The sequence below is a fragment of the Ailuropoda melanoleuca genome, chromosome 8 (genome assembly GCF_002007445.2).
Source record: "Ailuropoda melanoleuca isolate Jingjing chromosome 8, ASM200744v2, whole genome shotgun sequence".
NCBI classification, from domain to species: domain Eukaryota; kingdom Metazoa; phylum Chordata; class Mammalia; order Carnivora; family Ursidae; genus Ailuropoda; species Ailuropoda melanoleuca.
In genome coordinates, this window is record NC_048225.1 from 16,699,103 (window position 1) to 16,718,287 (window position 19,185).

Here is a 19,185-nt window from a genome sequence, read left to right on the forward strand (position 1 = left end):
TTGCCAAGCAATTTATTTCTCTGTAGTGTCCTCTCTGTCCTTGGCTTGTAAAACACTATTAAGGAGTGAGAGTATGCATCAAAGCTAAAGAAAGTTTTAAAGAATAGGCCCCTATTGTCCTGGGGGGTAGTGGGGGCCTTCGCAGATCTCTAGACTACATAGGCGTGCAGGTAGATTTCTTCCGGCTGCTGGACTCATCCATGCCCTGCCTGGGCTACATTTGGGCAGGCGAAATAATAAAGAGAAATGGGAAGATGACCCGGAACTCTATGGTGAGCATCCCATACTGTTACCATATTGTGTGCCATCCTTCATGGCTCGGAGACATGATCTATCAAGGAAGGCTTCCGGGCAGAAGTGCAATATGAAGTGATTCTTGATGGATGTGTAGGATTTGGTTTTGTGGGGTCCGTCCAGGCGGGGGAAAGAATGTGAGCAAAGAAGGTTGGGGGCGGGGGGGGAAAGGCCTGAGGACACCCGGAGCAGAGAAAGGAAAGACAAAGGGAAAGCCAATTTATAGAGTAAAAATGCCTTCATAAAGTATAACTTAATAGAAGAAAGTGTGAATAGGGGAAAGGTTTTCTATTTATTGAGGCTCTACTGTAGACTTAATATATTAGGTCATTAATCCTCAGAGCGACTGTGCTAGATAAGCTTCATCTGTATTTAATAAAAGAAGAAGCCAGGCTCAGAGATGGTATCCGTATCCACAGGTCTCTACGGCCCCAAAGCACTGATTCTTTCTGGGACACTCTCCCTCCAGAGTCCTCAAGTCAGGGGACTTAGTGTTGGGAGATCCGGATTTGAGTCTCCTTACAGGCTGGATTAGGTTATGTCCCTGAACTTGAGTTTCTCATCTGTGAGACAGGGATGAGGAGACTTTGCTTCTCTCCCAGGCTGTTGAGCTAAGTTAGACCAAGCTGTCCACAACGATGTCTGGCATGTAGTGGGTGCTCACTAGGGCTCATGGTCTTGGAAACTTCTACACAGAAAGCTAAGTGCCCCGGGAGCACGTGAGCACACGAGGGGTTCCCTGAGCCTCTGATCACCCCAAAGGAGGATGACAGTAGTGCCGAGCACACGGCAGTGACGTGCAGCGTGTGCACACGTACACACCACATGCGTCTAGCGAGTGCACTCACGTTCTCTCTGACCCCTGTCCCTTGCTCAAGCCTGTCTTCTCCTTGGCCACCCTCAGCTCTGGAATGCCCGGAGAACAGCCATTTCGAGGAGTGCGTGACATGCATGGAGACCTGTGAGACGCTGGCCCTGGGCCCCATCTGTGTGGACACCTGCTCTGAGGGCTGTCAGTGTGACGAGGGCTATGCCCTGCAAGGCAGCCAGTGCGTCACCCGCAGCGAGTGCGGCTGCAACTTTGAGGGCCACCAGCTTGCCACCAATGAGACCTTCTGGGTGGATGTGGACTGCCAGATCTTCTGCTATTGCAACGGCACAGACAACAGCGTCCACTGTGAGAGCATCCCGTGCAAGGGGGATGAGTACTGCATGGAGGAGGGAGGCCTATACTACTGTCAGCCCCGCACCGATGCCTCCTGCATCGTCTCGGGCTACGGCCACTACCTGACCTTTGATGGCTACCCCTTTGACTTCCAGACCAGCTGCCCCCTCATCCTGTGCACCACAGGAAGCAGGCCAAGCTCCGACACGTTCCCCAAGTTCGTCGTCACAGCCAAGAATGAGGACCGGGACCCATCGCTGGCCTTGTGGGTCAAGCAGGTGGACGTGACCGTGTTTGACTACAGCATTGTGATTCACAGGGCCTACAAGCACACGGTGCTGGTGAGTAGTCAAGGCCAGACAGCAGGAAAGGAGTTGTGGTGATGTGAGCATGGGGGTTCTGGGTCAGCGGGCCAGGCTGCACCTGAATTGAGTTGGCCTAGAATCCAAGGAGAAGCGTAGGATGTTAGAGCAGAGAGAGGCCCTGGGGATTTTCTGTCTCTATCTTACAGATAAGGACACTGAGCCTCAGAGAGAAAAATGTTCTGCCCAAGGCACGGAATTAGGAAGAGAAATGGTATCCTTCCTCACGTAGCAGAGTATGTTGGAGAGAGCACAGACCTAGATTCGAGCCCCAGCTGGGCTACGCTGTGTGTCCTTGGACAGTCACTCCATCTGCAAAAGAGAACACGTGCCTAGCACAGCTTAGACGTCTCTAAGTGGCACTACTGCCCCAACCACCTCCTTCCCTTTGTGGAGACCAGCATGGTGTTTCCCTGCTCTGGCCTCCTTCCCACCTCTTCCTGTCTCCCCACTGGCCCCATGAGATCCGGGAGTTTAGGAGTCTCACACACATCTGGAGCCCTCAGGGGCCTCCTACAATCTTCCCACTTGGGCCTCAGTTCCCTCCTTCTACCCTCCACTCCCTTGACAAAGTAGGGGAAGATAGGGCTGGAGGAGCTCTGCGTGCTCATCGTGAGGCCTGAGGACATCAGCCCCTGCAACAGACCCAGCCCCTCCTTCTCCAGGGTCTTGCTCTGAGTGGAATCAGGAGCACTGACGAACCAGCCAGCAGCCCCTGCCCAGCGTTTTGGAGGAGCTGATACGGGGCGTGAGCCTCTTGGCATGACCCTTGCTGACCTGTGCTGTAATTTATCTCTAAGGAGACTCCTTTTCACCTTGTATACATTCTCTGAAAAATGCTGAGCTCTTACTGGAGAGTTCCCTGAACAGCTCTCCAGATCTCTCTCCTTCCTTAGAATCGCCTTACCCTCCCTCTCTGGCAGAGAGAGGCTTCTGAGCTTCCTAAATGCCTGCCCTTTCACGTTTATCCAAAAATGTGCCTTCTTGGCATCTAAGGCAGGGGACTCGCTGAGCCCATTCTTCTTCCCTTCCTTGGATATTATACCCAAACCCCTGACTGCTTTCCTCTGTGCTTCCCAGAACAGTTGGTCCCTACACCCACGACTGCATGAATCGTATTGTCATTCTGGGGGGATGCTCATGTCTGACTCGCTCTGTACTGGTCGTGGGCTTCTTGAGGGCAGGAACTCTACCTAATTCATCTTTATGTGAAATGACTATACGGCGCTCTGATGTCAGGACACTCAACACATTTGTCAAGTGGATGAATGAGATGACATACTAGTCCCTCTCTCCTACGGTCCCTAGGACTTTCATTTTGATGCTGACCACGTCCTCATCATTTGTGGGATTAAATTGCCACAGAGGCAAGATAGGAATACATTGGATGCCTTGCTTGTAGCCGCTTAAGTCTTCCCACAGATGTCCAGATAGCTGGAGCTGCCCTTTGCAGTAACAGTCCTCAACTCCATTTTGTCATCACCTGTGTTAAAACGAACACATGGGTCATTTTGTCCAAGTGGCTTGCATCGTGTCTTTTTCTCCTCATCTGATCTATTTCTACCCTTAGATTTATACATTTTCCTGCAGTTCCTTATCTCCTTAACATTCAACACCCTTCCACCATTCTACCATTTTCTTCTTCTAAAAATATCATTTGCTCATAGGTCCTGTCCCATGCATTGTATTATGAAATTGCGTTTTCTGCCTCATGTTACACACTCTTTGGCATTTAGGTATATGGATCTCTGAGACTCGCATGCTGTTTTCTGACCCAGTTATTTTCACAGGGAGACCATTGGAGCCTCGTGAACACTTCCTCTCTTTTGTGATGTCCCTGCTGTCTTTCGTGGTGGCTAATTCCCAGCTCTCCCTAAGTGTCTCCCTCCCTTGCTTCCTGCTGTCGGGCCAAGGCCCTGATGGGTCAGCTCACCTTCCCAGCACGTGTCCTGCCATGGTCTCATGGTATGTGTTCATGGTTAAAGGCAAGAGCCACGGGCACCACACAGCTGGTTTCTTACCCCTTAAGTGATGGAGAGGAAAGGGAGTATGCATTTCCCTGGGCTGGCATCACAACGTATCATAGACTAGGCGGTTTTAAGCAACAGAAAGATATTCTCTCCCAGTTCTAGAGGCTAAGAACCCCAAATCAGCTCCTAGCTTCTGGCGGTTGTAGGCAGTTGGTTGGCCTGTGGCAGCATCACTGCAGTCCCTGCCTCGTCTTCATGTGGCCTTGTCCTTCTGTGCTTTCTGTTTCCTGGGCCACATTGCTCGCCCCCTTTAAGGATGCCAGTCTTTGGATATAGCACCCACCCTGATCCAATATGACCTCATCTCAACGTGATGCACCTGCAAAGACCATATTTCCAAATAAGGCCACCTTCACAGGTACTAGGGGTTAAGACTTGAGCCTGTCTTTTGTGGGGGGGACATAGTTCAACTCAGAACAGGGAGTGAGTGATGGGCATCAAGGAGGAATTGATTAAAGGGGTGGAGGGGGGAATCCTAGCCAGGGCATATCTTATGTCCTTCTTTTTCTTTTTCTTTTTTTTTTTTTTTTAAGATTTTATTTATTTATTTGAGAGAGAGAGAGCATGAGCAAGGGGTAGGGGCAGAGGGAGAGGGAGAAGTAGGCTCCCTGCTCAGCAGGGAGCCTAACATGAGGCTCGATCCCAGGATCCAGAGACCATGACCTAAGCCGAAGTCAGACATTAAACCAACCTAGCCCCCAGGTGCTCCAGAGTCTGTCTTTCTGAGTCACCCAGAAGTCCTAAGTACTCAAGCTGCAAATGGTGTATAGCTTGCAAATCTCTGACATGAAGATCGAGTTCAGGATGCTTGAAGGTTCTTTTCTTTGGGGGCCTGTGGGATAGATTTAGAATTTACTTTGAATTATTAATATGCATTCCAGGATCCGCTTGTTCAATAATTTGTATTTGTTTTTCCCGTGATGTTATTATTAGTCACTGTCAAGAATAATGTTATTATTAATCACTGTCAAGAATAATGACCATCACAATGACAGCGTGCAATGAACTGTTGGGGGACACACAGCAGGGGACCCTGGGTCACTGCTGATGTGCCCAGAAGTGGAGGTGCCACGGAAGTGATTCCTTGGAACGCAGGGTCCCTCTATGACTCTGACCTTGCCTTGCACTGAGCAGTACTGAAGGATGTAGGGAAACCACTAAAACAAGGGACACTAGAAATAAACATGCTGTCTATATCCCAGAGAGGGTCACAGGGGTGAGCAGCCCACATCTCAGCCATCCACAGCCAGAGCACCACAGACACCGGCTCTCCCCTGCCATGGCCCCTGGGCTTCAGCACAACCAAACGCTTCATGGTCCAGGACAAGGGAAGGCTGACAAGGATCCTCACAGCCAGTGTCTTTATTCACCTATTGGCAATCCTGTGGCCACCAGCGAAGAGTGAGGTTTTGAGCATCACCCTCGCTCGGTTTAGTTTGATGCGCTTATATTGATGCCCATTCTGTGCCAAGCTCTGGGGGTAGAAGAATGAATCAGACATGACCTCTGTCCCAAGAGAACTCAGAGTCTAGTAGCAGAGACAGACGCGTTAGCAGGTTATGTGGATGGAATGGGAAATGCTCCAAAAATGGGCCATGTAGAGGGTCGTGAGCACACAGGTTGCCTACTCCAGCATCGGGGGATTCAGGGAAGGCTTTCTGGAAGAGGTGAGCCTTGAAGGAGTATGTCAAGCAGGCTGAGAATGAGATAAAAGCATTCTAGGAAAAGAAAACAAAGTGTGGGGGGCGAGGGGACCTCAGGACCGCTGGAGAAGCTATAGAAGCAGATCTGGGCCAGCTGCGTAAAGGAAAGCTCTCTGCTAAAGATCTGGTACGTGGTCTTCTTCCTGACGCGTACGTATTTGCAGTACATGTTCTGACACTCCTCCCCACGCCCTGTTCTCCTTCTCCTCTGGGCCTTCCTGCTCCAGCCATCAGGCTCTGCTTCCATACCAACCTCTCCCTTTCGGTGCCTCCTTTCCCTCTGCTTCATCTTTCCCTCCGTTTGTCACTTGCAGAGAGAGACAGGACAACGAAGCTGGGATGGAGGTGGCGTTCATGAGGCTTCGGAGGCAGAGAGAAACCATGCCTGCCCATCTGAGTTGGAGGAGGTTTCTTTCCCAGGGTGCTCCTGGGCAGTGACAGAATTTGCAAGCCCTTTGGCTTGAGTCTGATCCTATTACCTCCCCCCAAGGTCTGACCTCCTCCTTTGTACCCTGTAGCCAAGAATGCAGAATGCAAGGAAACTCGTGAGGAAAAGCAGGCTGGTACACGTGCGCCTTTGGATGCACAGCCCTTAGTTTACTGGTGTGGGTCTTCAAGGCAGGAGGGTGTCCCCTCGGACACCCTCTGCTGCCCTCTGTGACCTTCCACGTCTGGCTTCTGTGTCTGCACAGGGCCCATATCGCCACCTCTGGGTCTCCTGGTTGAGAAAGTTATGCTCCCCTAGCACCATCCCCCTCCTGCTCCACCCTCCTGCAGTCCTGAAATGACCTGTCACACCATCCTCTTCACTTCCTTCCTTCCAGGCATGGAGAATGAGGCATCACCTCCCCTCCACGGCCATTCTCCACCTGTCCATCTCTGTTTTGCACTCTCAGGGATCTTGCCTGTCTGTCATCTCCTCTCTCTCCTGTGTTAGGTCCTTCTCTTCAACCCATAAACATGTTCCTTCTAGAGCAAACCTTGACCCCTATTCACCACCAACTTCTACTCAGTCCCTCACCTCCCCTTCCTTTCCAGTTTCCTGGAGAGAGAGATCTTCCTGGAAGATCTGGTTCCATATCTCTGAGTTGCTGTTGAACTGTGCCATCTGACTTCTGGTCTCCTCGCTCTACTGAAGTTCTCTTATGAAGGTCACCAGTGACTTCTTTTCTGCAAAATGAATAGGTCTTTGTCAGGCCTGATCTCATGGCCTCTGTCATGTGTGGTGTTACATACAAGGTCTTCTGTGATCCAGGCCCTCCCCACCTCTATCTTCATGTCCCACGATTCCCAAGACCACATTTTATGCTCTGGCGGTACTAACTTGCTGTGGTTCTTCCTATTTATCAAGCTTTTTCTCTCCAGTTGACCTGTGCTTGAGTTGTGACCTTTTCTTGGGATTCCCTGTTCTTCATCTCATTCCCCCTTGATGGCCAACACTCCTCATCCTTTAGGACCAGGTGGGCGTGTATCATCTTTTGCAGGCATGCCTGATGCTGTCCTCAGGCTGAGGCTGTGCATCTATTTATCGTTATCATTGCTTTTATCAGATGATGTTATTAGTATCGATTTATGTACTTTTCTCTGCCACATGCCTGTGAGCGACTAGGGGAAGGGTCCTGTGTTTTATTCCAGCATTTTGCACAGTGACTGGCACACAGTGGTGCCAAAGGAATGAATAAATTCTGCCTAGACAAATATTCATAGAGGAGGAGATAGTTAGGTTGCAATGTGAAGGGTGAATATCACCCTGTAGAGAGGAAGGACAAGGGGAAGGGCATCATTGCTGGGTTAGGTTGGGTCCCTAGAAGCAGAGTCTGAGCTGGGGATTCTTAGGAAAGTGAAGGAAGCCCCAGGGGAAGAGAGGTCAGCAAGGACGTGGTCTGAGCTGGAGACCAGCTTCAGCCTGGGCCACCAGGATCTCTGGCACATGACCTGAACACAGAGTTGGTCCCCTGGTCCCCTGTGTGGGTTTGTCATTGGCCAAGGACTATCCTTGCAGTGGAGGGGGGCAATGGAGTGGGGTCATAACCTTCTGGGCTCCATTCGGCCAAGACCAGCTGTGAGTTATCATTAGCCCATGGTCATGGTGGCTGAGGTTAAGGCCCTGGGCAGGACCCAGAAAGGACCACCACACTTGCAGCAAAGGAATGGCACGACTTGGTTCATTTGGGGAACTGCAAAGTGTTGGGTATTGCTGGACTAGGGGAAGGAAGTGGGTTGAGTCTGAGAGATGTGGGGGCAGCTCCTGGAGAGCCGTTTGTGATCTGCTGAGTGTATGAGACATTTTACTCAAGCCATGGAGAGGGTTTGAAGTATTGGATTAATGGCTTTCAAAGGTGTTAAAAGATGCTGGTGTGGCAGTAGTGAGTGAAGGGAGGAGAGGGGCAATACCAGAGCAGGGAGACCCATTAGGAGAGTATTCAGTAGTTAGAGTGAAGGTGGTGAGGGTCTGAATCACAGCCGTAGCAGTTAGAATGGGGGAGTGTCGGATAAGGGAGAGATTAAGGTAGGAAGGGAAGGCATTTCTGGTCAGGGAGCAGTGTTAGAACACACCCAGAGGAGCAGCCCCCTGCCTCTCTGGAGAAGAAGACCTGCTCTCCTGGCCCTCCCAGTAGTGTTATTTTCCATCACGTACCCACCCAGCCAAGGGCTATAGGATTTGGCATCTGAATCCAGATAGGGTAGTGCAAGGGCAATGCAGTTCCGGGGTTGTATGTTAAGGATTTCCTTGTTTTATGAATGGAAAATATATGAGAGGAAACATGTGTCCAGGGCCCTCTCAGCATGAGGCATTGCACTGGGGACCCGGCAGGGAGCGAGGGGAAGATGGATATAAAGATCAATAAAGTGTGGTTCCTGCCTTCAAGTTGCTCAGGATCCTGTAGGTGAGACAGAAGTGTAGACAGCTCACCGTAATATAAGGCGGACGGCGGGGTGTGCCTCAGCAGCGGGCACACGTGCTTGATCTTGGCCAAAGGTGAAGAAGAACGCAAGTATAAATCACATTCTGGTTGCCCAGTTGAGGGCGTGAATGATTCTCACCACAGGCTCGAACAGTCTTGCTTTATAGAAGAGGCGACATCTGAGCAGGGTCTGGCGGCAGGGAGGGGGTTTGACGAGCAAACAGTGGCATCCTAGGTAGAAGGACCAGGAAAGTCAAGTCATTCTTCAGGGGGGAAAAAAATCCCAAAAGAATGAATAAACTGGGGCTTAACCTAAAACAAATCCACAATACAGCTGGAAATAGAAACATTGGAGTTCTACATTTTGGTATTTTCGTCTAAACTTTAATTGAATTCTTATTACCCTCTCATTACCTTGGAGAAAACAGTTTGAACTCCTGGGGGAAATAATGCTACGTAAACAGAAGGCAACGAAATAAATAGTTGTATTAGTGTACAAAGGATAGTCATTTAAGTCTGTTTAGATCCTAATAATAATAGTTGACTGACATAAACAACACTACTTGCCAGGATTACATTCAACCTGCTCAGACCCCGTCTGGGGCTGCCGCTCTCGAGACCGATCGTTAGGAGAAGTGGGTGTTCTCTGGGCCAGCCAGATTTCTCTACCGCAAGCCTCTCTCTCCTGTAGGTCAACAACGAACGCTTGTATCTGCCCCTGAAGCTGGGACAAGGGAAAATAAATATCTTTTCCTTCGGCTTCCACGTGGTGGTGGAGACAGAGTTCGGCCTCAAGGTCGTGTACGACTGGAAGAGCTTCCTGTCGGTCACGGTCCCCCGGAGCATGCAGAATGGCACGTACGGCCTGTGTGGCCGCTATAACAGCAACCCCGAGGATGACCTGGAGATGCCCATGGGTCTGCTCGCTTCCAGCGTCAATGAGTTTGGGCAGAGCTGGGTGAAGAGGGACACCTTCTGCCAGGTTGGCTGCGGGGACCGCTGTCCCTCCTGCACCAAGGTGGAAGGCTTCTCCAAGGTGCAGCAGCTGTGCGGCCTGATCCCCAACCAGAACGCCGGCTTCGCCAAGTGTCACAGCAAAGTGAACCCCACCTTCTTCTACAAGAACTGCCTGTTTGATGCCTGCATCGATGGGGGCGCCGTGCAGACCGCCTGCAACTGGCTGCAGAACTACGCCAGCACCTGTCAGACTCAGGGGATCGCCGTGCCCGGCTGGAGGAACTACACATCGTGCTGTGAGTGTCTCCACTCCCTCTCTCCGGGTACCTTGGTTGCTGTGGGCGGGCCAGTATTCCGCTCCATTGACGTCCACAGAGCAGAGCCCTCTAAGGATATGCGCTTGGAATTGAGTCTGACCTCTGAAACAGGATGTGTAAGCTCCCAGAGCCTCCATTTCCTTATCTGTGAAATGGGGATAATACCCCCTATTTCATGTGTTGCTCTGAGGATGAACTAAGATCACGTACATAAAACACAGAGCACCGCATATGGCATTTGGACTCAGCAAGGGCACGATACAATTTTAAGAAAGGACTAGTGGGGGGGAAGAATTAGTAGGCTAGTTGGTTCTAGAACCTCATGGGCCCATCATGGCGCTGGTAATTTACATGCTTTCTTTAAGTGTGCTATTCTGTTCGGTTCATATATGTCATATATGAGTCTTTGTGTTTACGAAACATAGCAGAAGGTTACAAGCATGAGAAAAAGAATGAGAGCCCCTGGATTCTAGCCTTGCTCTGTCCTTAAGGGTTGGTGTGACCTTGGAGCAATTTGCTTTTCCTTCCTGGTTCTTAGTTTCCCCCTGATAGTGCTTTGATAATGCCACTACCTACACCCTTTATGCTACAGAAACAACCAGAGGATCAAATTAGGTAATTGAAAGCATCACATGCTGTATGCATGCCAAGTGTTGGTGTTGTTATATTAATGTCTTGCTCTGAGCCAAGCCCAGTGCTAAAGACTTTATCAACATTATCTCGTTTATTCTCCTCAATAACCCAATTAGTCAGGGAGAAACAGAGACTCAGAGGAGTTAAATAACTTGCCTAAGGTCATACAATCTCAGTGGCAAAGTCAGGATTCGACCTTCTAACCCCAAAGCTCATGCTGTCAACTCATATACTGGAATAATTTGCCTGCATCAAGCACATAAGAGGAAAAGATTGGGTGGAGAAGCCACGAGTGGTCTTTGGCCAGTCTGCCTTGGTCCATTTTCCCATCTCGATCTCATTAGCGACAGCAAATTTCTTCTAGGCCTAACTGTATGAAAAGCTTACAAATGGTTACTGAACGCACGGCTTTCTAAATAGGTGATCCGGTGGGGGTCCCAGAGAATAAACTCCCTTCCCATCCTGATAAAGGGGGGGATTTCGAGGAAAACCCAGAAACAGGGTTGTAGTTTAAGGCTCCCATGGCTGACTGACATTCCACATAATTAGATTCATGTAGATTGTGGGGGAAGGACAGGAGGAAGTAGGGAGAGGGAGGGAAAGATGCCAATACCATTTCAGCTGGCCTTGTCCCTGAGTGAGTGGTTGTGGGGATGATGCCAGCAGGAGTGACTGTCCAGACTAATTGGCCTCCAGTGACCTCAGTGAAATAAATATGCCTATAAAAATTCAGGGTCTGGATAAGTCCCCAGAGCTACCCTGGATTCATTGGGGTCAGCCCAGTGGAGCCAGAGAGCTTGCCTTCACCTAAATCAGAAAACCAGCCTTTGGTCCCGGGGACCCAGATACGGTGCAGGATGGGGAAACTCTGCTGGGAAAGAGACCAAGAGACTGCCTGCTTCCTCTTGAGACTTACTGCAAGGAGTTCTCTCCTTTCCTGCAGCCAGGTTCTGGTGGCTGAACCACTCCCTGCGGTGGCTGGGATGGAGGTCAGGACATAGTGGATGCCAAAACACATTGCTTCTAGCTGCCGCGCACAGGGAAATCATAGGCAAGAACTGTTTTTAGAGGGGGCTAACGTCAGGAACTCTCACCTTAGATGACAGGTCTCCATTGTTGTCACTTATGGAAAGGAAAAGGAATTGTGTTGGGGAGCCTCTTCCTTACCCGGGAGGAAGAAAATGCCCCGACCTCTATCAGCTTGGACCTGCAGGGCTAAGAGTGGTGCAGGGTGGGGAAACAGTTTTGCAAAGGAAGACTCCACAGGATATGAAGACCATTGTTTCTTGTTCTGCCTCTCCACCAGCGACCTCTCCCTCTCCCCTCCTCAAAGTTCTGCACAGACATGGGGTTGCCTCCTTTATATACAGGAATGGGGAGCTCTATCCAAGGCACTCAGAGCAGAGTCTGGCCTGTTTCACCCTTGGCCTTGGGCCCCATCCCTGCCTAGACCAGCTGCCTGCCTGCAGGGCTGAGGCTGGGATGCATGAGGGCCAGTTAGACCTTCCCCGAACTTGGCATTTCAGGACGGGGGCAAAGATCCGAAAGAGAGCTCCTGATGAGATAGATGCTGGTAGTGACTGGGAAAAAAAAGAAATGCTAAAATAAGAGGAAAAATTATACTTTAAAGAAGGTATGTGGGTGGGGATGGGGGGGCGGGCACCGTTGGAGGCAGCTGAGTTTTCCATTTTGAATTTCAGAAGCAGAGAAAAGCTGTAGGAGACTGAGTCCTAACTCAGCCGTTCCATCTGAGAGACTGGTGAACACAGAAAGCCTGTCTTCAACAGGGTGATTTGTGACCATATGGGACGTGGCATGAACCTCTGAGAAGTGAGGGCAGGGTTCACGTCCCCCTGCCCTCCACTCCCCAAGAATTAGTCCAATTCAACACTCACATGTTGAGATACAAGAAATGGTGTTTTCGGGAGGGAAAGGGGATAATCCAGAACTGTCTGTTAAACTTCCCCTTATTGGTGGCAAGGCAGACTTCTGTTGGTTTGTAACAACATTGGCTGTTCCTATCAATGGGGTAATTTATTACCCAATTACCGTATTTGTAAATGCATTGGAAAACTTCTTCACCCAAGTTGAACAAATGGGTTTCGAAGGGGAGAGGGCGGTCCATTGTCTTAATTACTAACCCCTCCTTAAATTCACTCAGCTGAGTCAGTCATTTCTTCAGCCCCTTAATGGGGGTCTTAAATTAGCATTGAAGATAGTGAGCATACAGTAAGCCATAGGAGAGGAAAATCATAATGCCTAACAGTGATTTGGCTCTGACTATGTGCCCGGCACTGTTCTAAGTGTGATATGAGTCCTTGCTCATATTCTCTGCCCAGCCACCCTATAAAGCAGGTGTCATTAATAGTCCCATATTCTAGAGGAGGAAAGTGAAGCTCCTAGAAACATCAGAACTTTCCCAAGGAAAGTGGCTACAGGCCATGCTCTTTCTGCTGGGCAGTGCTGCCTCTCTGACCCTGGGCAGGCCGGGGGCCTTGGGGACTGGGCCCCCCCCACCGATGTTGTAGGGGGTGTACAGGACCTCCGCATAGGATCAGGTCTGTGGGGGGTGTCTTCCAACTCCAGTGGGCCACTGTGAGAATTCAGTGGAATGATGTCTCATAATCCGTGCCACCCCATGCTGGACACCTGGTGCATACTCAGAGCTGAGTGTCATTTTCATCTTCCCTTTCTTATTCAGAGTCCTGGATCCCAAGTCTGGTAATTAGGGCTTCTCTTACAGATTCCTCCCCGGATCCAATAAATTCTTGTTGAATAAATTCTTCTCCTACTACGACTATTGCCACTACTATTAGCAGACGCTGTCATTGAAGTACCAGGCAGTGGACTAGGAGCTTTGCAAAATACACCCCATTTTCTCTTGACAGCTACTTGGTAAGGGAGATATTAGCTGCACTTGACAGAGGAAGAAACAGGTTTAGAGAGAGTAGGTAACGTGCCCAAGTGACAGTGTTAGTTAGCGGCAGATCCAGGGCTCAAACCAGTCCGCCCAATTCCACAGCCCTTGTCCACTGCATTGTACTGCATCCCTTTTCGGGGGGGTGGGGGCGGGATCCATGCATCCTGCCCCCCGCTGAGGCAGGAAGGCTAAAGAAATCAGTGTATGGGCCACGGCAAGCCACATTTGTGACCACAGCGGAAATCCAGGGGTAAGAGCCCTCCTGACCCACAGCTCTCGGTACTTCATTTGGGTGGAAAAAATCAGCATTAGGAATTTTAAAGTTTGTTCTCAAGAATCAAATGTTTATGAACCCTACCTGCCCTGTTCTTCGGACTGTTTTGGGTGTCACGGAAGAATCAGAAGTACAAAATAGAGTCTAGTTGGGGGAATGGGACCCGCATACTTGGAACAACGGGCATCTCTGAATAGCTGGTGTATCTTCTCGGACATTAAAATGTGTTCTAGAGCTTCCGTAACAAAACCAAGTTAATACTGGGACATGAATAGAAAGATCAACCAGTGGGAAGATGAGAAAAATCCAGAAATAGGCCCAAACACTAAAGAGAAATTAGTATTCCGTAAAGCTGGCATTTCAAATTACTGGGGGGAAAATGTATTCTTTAATACATAGGCAAGGGACTAAGGACAAGTAGAAGGGGGGAAAGAGCTAAATCCCACTTTACTTCTCACCCAAAAATAATATCCAGACAAAACCAAGATCAAGCATAAAAATGTCCGTTATAACAGTACTAGGAGAAGACAAAGGCATTTTTGTTTTTGTGTTTGGTAATCTTGCAGTCGAGAAGGCCTTTCTAAGCAAAATGCCCAAAGCCAGAAGAAAAAACCTGGTAAATTCAGCAACTTTAAAAATTTAAATTTCTACATGGCAAAAGCATAATCAAATACAAAAAAAAAGGAAGCAGCAGCAATTTAAAAGCCAAACAGTAAATACTTTGTAACACATGACAGACAAAAGTCTATTTTTAATTTTTAAAAAGCTTTTACGATGTAATAAGAAAAAAAATCCAACACCATAAAATGTGCAGAGGACATAGAAAGGCAGTTCACAGTGGAAGACATACAAATGTATTATAAACAAGTGAAAAGCTGATCAGTCTCACAAAGAATGCAAACGAAGTAAGGATAGAGTAATTTTTCTCAATTTTTTTATTGCGGTAAAATATACAGAACATAAAATTTACATTCTTTACTGTTTTTAAGCTTACAGTTCAATGACATTAAGTACTCACCTTGTTGTATTTACATTGCTGTCAAACCCCACCACCATCCTTCTCCAGAACTCTTTTTATCTTGCAAAACTGAAGCTCTATACCCATTAAACACTAACTCCTCACTCCCCTGGCAGCTGACTATTCTGTTTTCTGTCGCTATGAACTTGAAGACTTTGGATACCTCCTCTAAGTGGAATCACACAGCATCTGTCTTTTTGTGGGTGGCTTATTTCACTTAGCATAATGTCCTCAAGGTTCATTCATGTTGTGGTGCATTGCAGAATTTCCTTCCTTTTTAAGGCTGACTAATATTCCATTGTGTGTATAGACCACATTGGCTCATCCAGTCATCCATCCAGTGATGCTTGGATTGCTTTCATGCTTTTGCCATTGTGAAAAATGCTGCTATGAACATAGGCATATAATCTCTTTGAGAAACTTCTTTCAAATTTTTTGAGCAGACATCTAGAAGTGGAATTGCTGGATTGCATGATAATTCTATTTTTAATTTTTTGAGGCACTGCCATATTGCTTCCCACAGCAACTACACCATTTTCCATTCCCACCAAAGAGCACAAGGGTTCCGATTTCTTCGCATCTTGCCAACACTGGGTTTTCTGAGTTTTTTAAATAGTAGCCATCCTACTGAGTGTGAGGTGGTATTTCATTGTGGTTTTGATATTTATTTCCCTGATGATTAGTGATGTTGAGCATATTTCCATGTGTTTACTGGCCATTTGTATATCACCCTCTTTGGAGAAGTGTCTATTCAGTCCCTTGTCCATTTTTGAGTTGAGCTTTTGTTGTTGTGGTTGTGTTGAGTTTCACGAGTTCTCTATATATTCTGGGTAGTAATCCCATATATATATGGGTTGGAGATACGTATATATCATATTTATGTATGACATTTAAACTTTCACATTTCCAAGGGTCAGAAGGTTTGGTGCTAAACAGCGGGAATGTGGGAAAATAAAGCTCTCAGGTAGCGCTGGTAGGGGGATGAACTGGCATAGCCTCTTTAGAGGACAATTTGGTGGCATCTATCAAAAATTTAAATGTACGAACCCTTTGACCCAGTAATTCCACTTCCAGGATTTTATACAGAGTCATTTACTCATGAGGTCAAAGATATATGTCTACAGATGTCCCCTGCAGCAGCATCATAAACACAGAAAATACACGTACCAGGTAGCAGTGCAAAAACAGTAATTCAAGGGTAATGGAAGGAAAATTGTCATGAAAAAGCAATGAGCAGGAAATTATGTATATTATGCTCCCATTCATGTGAAAAAATGGGGTTGGACACACACATGTACGCTCACACACGCGGGGACACACACACACACCTGGGTACTTCTATATGCAGAGACGATTTCTAGAAGATTCAACTCTAATTTGTTACCCGAGGTTGCTTTCCTGTTGCCCTTTTACTTGCATGGCTTACGTTGTCTACCACAGGCAGGTACTTCCTTTTAAATTAAATGTTTAAAAATATAGTAGACCGTGTGGTATTGGTTACATGACTCTGTACATGTAAAATCCATAGAACCAAAAAAGTCCATTTTTACCATTAAGGAATATACAAAATAAAATGTGCCCCGAATGTATCCTGTATATGGTATAGAGAAGTTCTAACACAATAGGACTCGTGCTTTTCATATACGTTGATTAAAATAATAGCCTCTATCGAACTTTCAAGCAAACCTGTCCTTAATGATGGACTAACACTGAACACTTCTGTGCTAAGTGCTGTTCCAGGCACGCAGGCTCACATAATTCCTCCCCACAAGCCAGGAAGTAGGTGCTGTAAGTAGGTGCATTTTACAGGGAAGGAGCTGGGGCCCAGACAGGCTACGCAGCTGGCTCCAGTCTCCTGCATCTGAAAACGGTAGAACATAGTTCACACACTCAGACACACACACACGCACAGCACACACTTGCCTCCTCAGAAATCCAGGGGCTCAGGGGCCTACCGTGTATGCACTCCTGGCTTAGAAAAGATGCTGTGGACGTTCTGGGGTGAAGGCCAGTCGCCACTGGCGTTAAGAGCCAAAGGAGGGGGCTCCACCTAGCACTGGAAGAGTGGGGGACCTGGGTAGGCCTAGAGGACGAGGAGGGCATGCATAGGGGAGACCGTTATGAGCGAGGGTCTAAAAGCGGGCCTGAGCGTGGGGCTCCCCGGAAGGCCATGGGGGTGCCCCACTGAAGTCGAGCTGCATGTCCGGAGGTGGGGTGAAGGTCGCCGGTCATAGCGGACCTTAAAGAACACGGCTGAGCAGAGGACAAAGATTATGTGCGGGGGCTCCAGGGACCCCATCTGCTCTGTGGTCCATCACTGAAGCAGCGATGGGTCTGACGGGGGCTTTCCAGAAGCAGCGGGAGCCGGAGTGAGAAGCGGCGCCGCTCACTCCCGCCGCGCCTCGCGGGGAAGCAGCGGCCGGAAGGACAGCGCGCAGGGTCCTGGGAGCGGGCGGGGCCTGACGCGTGTCTTGCGTTGCAGCCGTCACCTGCCCTCCCAACAGCCACTACGAGAGCTGCGTGAGCGTGTGCCAGCCGCGCTGTGCCGCCATCCGCCTCAAGAGCGACTGCAACCACTACTGCGTGGAGGGCTGCCAGTGCGACGCGGGCTACGTGGTCAACGGCAAGAGCTGCATCCTGCCGCACAACTGCGGCTGCTACGCGGACGGCAAGTACTACGAGGTAGGCGGCCCTGCCCGGCCCTCCTCGCCCGGCCCGACTCCAGAGCTCGGCCACCGCCCGCCAGGCTTACCCGCGGGTAGGAAACGGCGGGGCTTCTCTTCAGGGAGGTGCGACGGGGACAGGGCGGGTGAGGCCCTTGCTCACGGGAGGAAACGCGGGAGGAAACGTGCTTGGGCCTCAGCGCCCTCCTGTCCTTGGCACTGGCAAGGCCTCCTCCCCTTGCCCGCGCTCTCCACTAGCTTTTCTCTCTCCCTGCCGTGCCTTTCTCCAGGCCCTTCTGATTTCCTCTCCTGTAAATCTTAGTGAAGGCTTCGGAGGTGGCCATAGTTGGGAAATAGGGCGGCTGTGAATCTGACATTTGTAGCTGTCGTAGCTAAGGACATTTTTAACTGGGAAATATGGCGCTCCAGGCCAAGAGGAATGGCCTTCCCTCTTCGGGCTATTGAAGCTCCACGAAAGCGTGTGAAGGCTACCATCTCCCCGTGTGCCGTTTGTCACTCTGGGACCGTCCTCCAGAGAGTTCTATCTGGACTGCTTCCTGCTGTGCCCCCCTCACTCTGCCCTCTGCTTCCCTCTCTGTGGGGGCTTCCGCAGACAGCGGAGGAAGATGCCCTTTGCAGAGGTCACTCGGTAAAACATCGTGTAACAGCTCACTCATTTACTTTTCGTACTTCGAAATCTTATCTTTATGTGCCATAATACTAAGCTAGAAAAGGCCTTGCCTGTCTGGAGAGAGTATTTAGTCTGTGGTTCTGCCTCAAGCCCAGTCTCTGCTTAAATGACGTGCACATCTTCTGTTGGTGAGTAGACAGGTAACAACTGTAAGTATCGAGTATCTGCTATCTGCAGATCTCCACGCTGGAGGTGCTGCCGGGGATGATAAAACACGTCCCCTGCCTTGAGGAACGTAAAAGTCTATTCAGGAGAGAGAAACATGCACTTTAAAGAACAAGAGAATGATTACAAAATAACATATCAACGAGCGAGAAATAATACCCTACAGAACTAATCAATTTTAAATGAAAAAGTGTAGGAGCACTTAAAAAAATCTAATTGAAACGTCTGGATTGGAAATAAATTAGGCAAAAAATAAAGAATGTCTCCTTTTTGTAAAAATGCATTGCCTCGTTCGAGAACCACCAGGTTGACTTTATTCTGAGAGTCAATAAAAGACAGGGAAAGTGGGGGTTGCTTTAAAAGGTTCATGGTCAGTGGGAAATCTGCTTCAGTGTAGGAAGACAGAAGTGGAGCCGAAGATTAGAAAAGTAATCAAGGAAGACTTATGGGAAGAGGTGGGTTTAGCTCTTAGAAATACCGCTCGTTTGAAAGGAAAAGGAGGAACAGGTGAGAAAAAATACCAATACGTTCGTTTTTCTCACAGTCTCAGAGGAGAGATAACCAGACTCAAAGCTGAAAAAAACACTCTTGGAATCCCTGCTCCCGGGTCCAGAGACTTACTGAAGCATCTGCATCCATCAGGGGTGTCATGCACCCCTCGACAGGGATGCTGGGTGTCTGTGGCAACATGGAATGGAGTCAGGTTTGAGCCTCACTGAACGACACTGCTGGTGGTGGGACACTGAGCAAACTGTGTCATTTCCCTGAGCTTCAGATGCCCTATCTATGAAATGTGGCTACAATACCAGCTCCGTACGGTTGTTGTAGAAACAATCTCTTCCAGGTGCCTCGCCTCGTGCCTGGCACCTAGCAGTTCAGTAATTGGGAGATGGTATTGTATTCATTGTTTGTATTCCCTTGAGTAGCATTTTGTCAATAAAAAAATCCAGGCGTGTTAATGAAATGATGCATATAAAAGCCCTTGGAACGCTCAGGAAATGCAGGTACAGCTCTCTGTGGCTATTAGCACTATAAACATGATTATCCGATTTTCATCAGACAGTCAGTAGTTTTGACAACAGCTTCT

The 19,185-nt window shown here is 48.8% G+C and overlaps 1 protein-coding gene across 2 annotated transcripts in view; it reads left to right on the forward strand.

The window, feature by feature from the left end:
• Positions 1-19,185, forward strand: part of LOC100467394 (tubulin-specific chaperone cofactor E-like protein) — a 160,432-nt gene that overhangs the window by 122,869 nt on the left and 18,378 nt on the right. For both annotated transcript variants that reach the window (XM_034665989.1, XM_002914077.4), the window contains 3 exons: positions 1,199-1,800; positions 9,152-9,713; positions 17,062-17,261. In XM_034665989.1, coding sequence (XP_034521880.1) covers positions 1,199-1,800; positions 9,152-9,713; positions 17,062-17,261 — 1,364 coding nt within the window. The remainder of the gene's footprint in view (positions 1-1,198; positions 1,801-9,151; positions 9,714-17,061; positions 17,262-19,185) is intronic.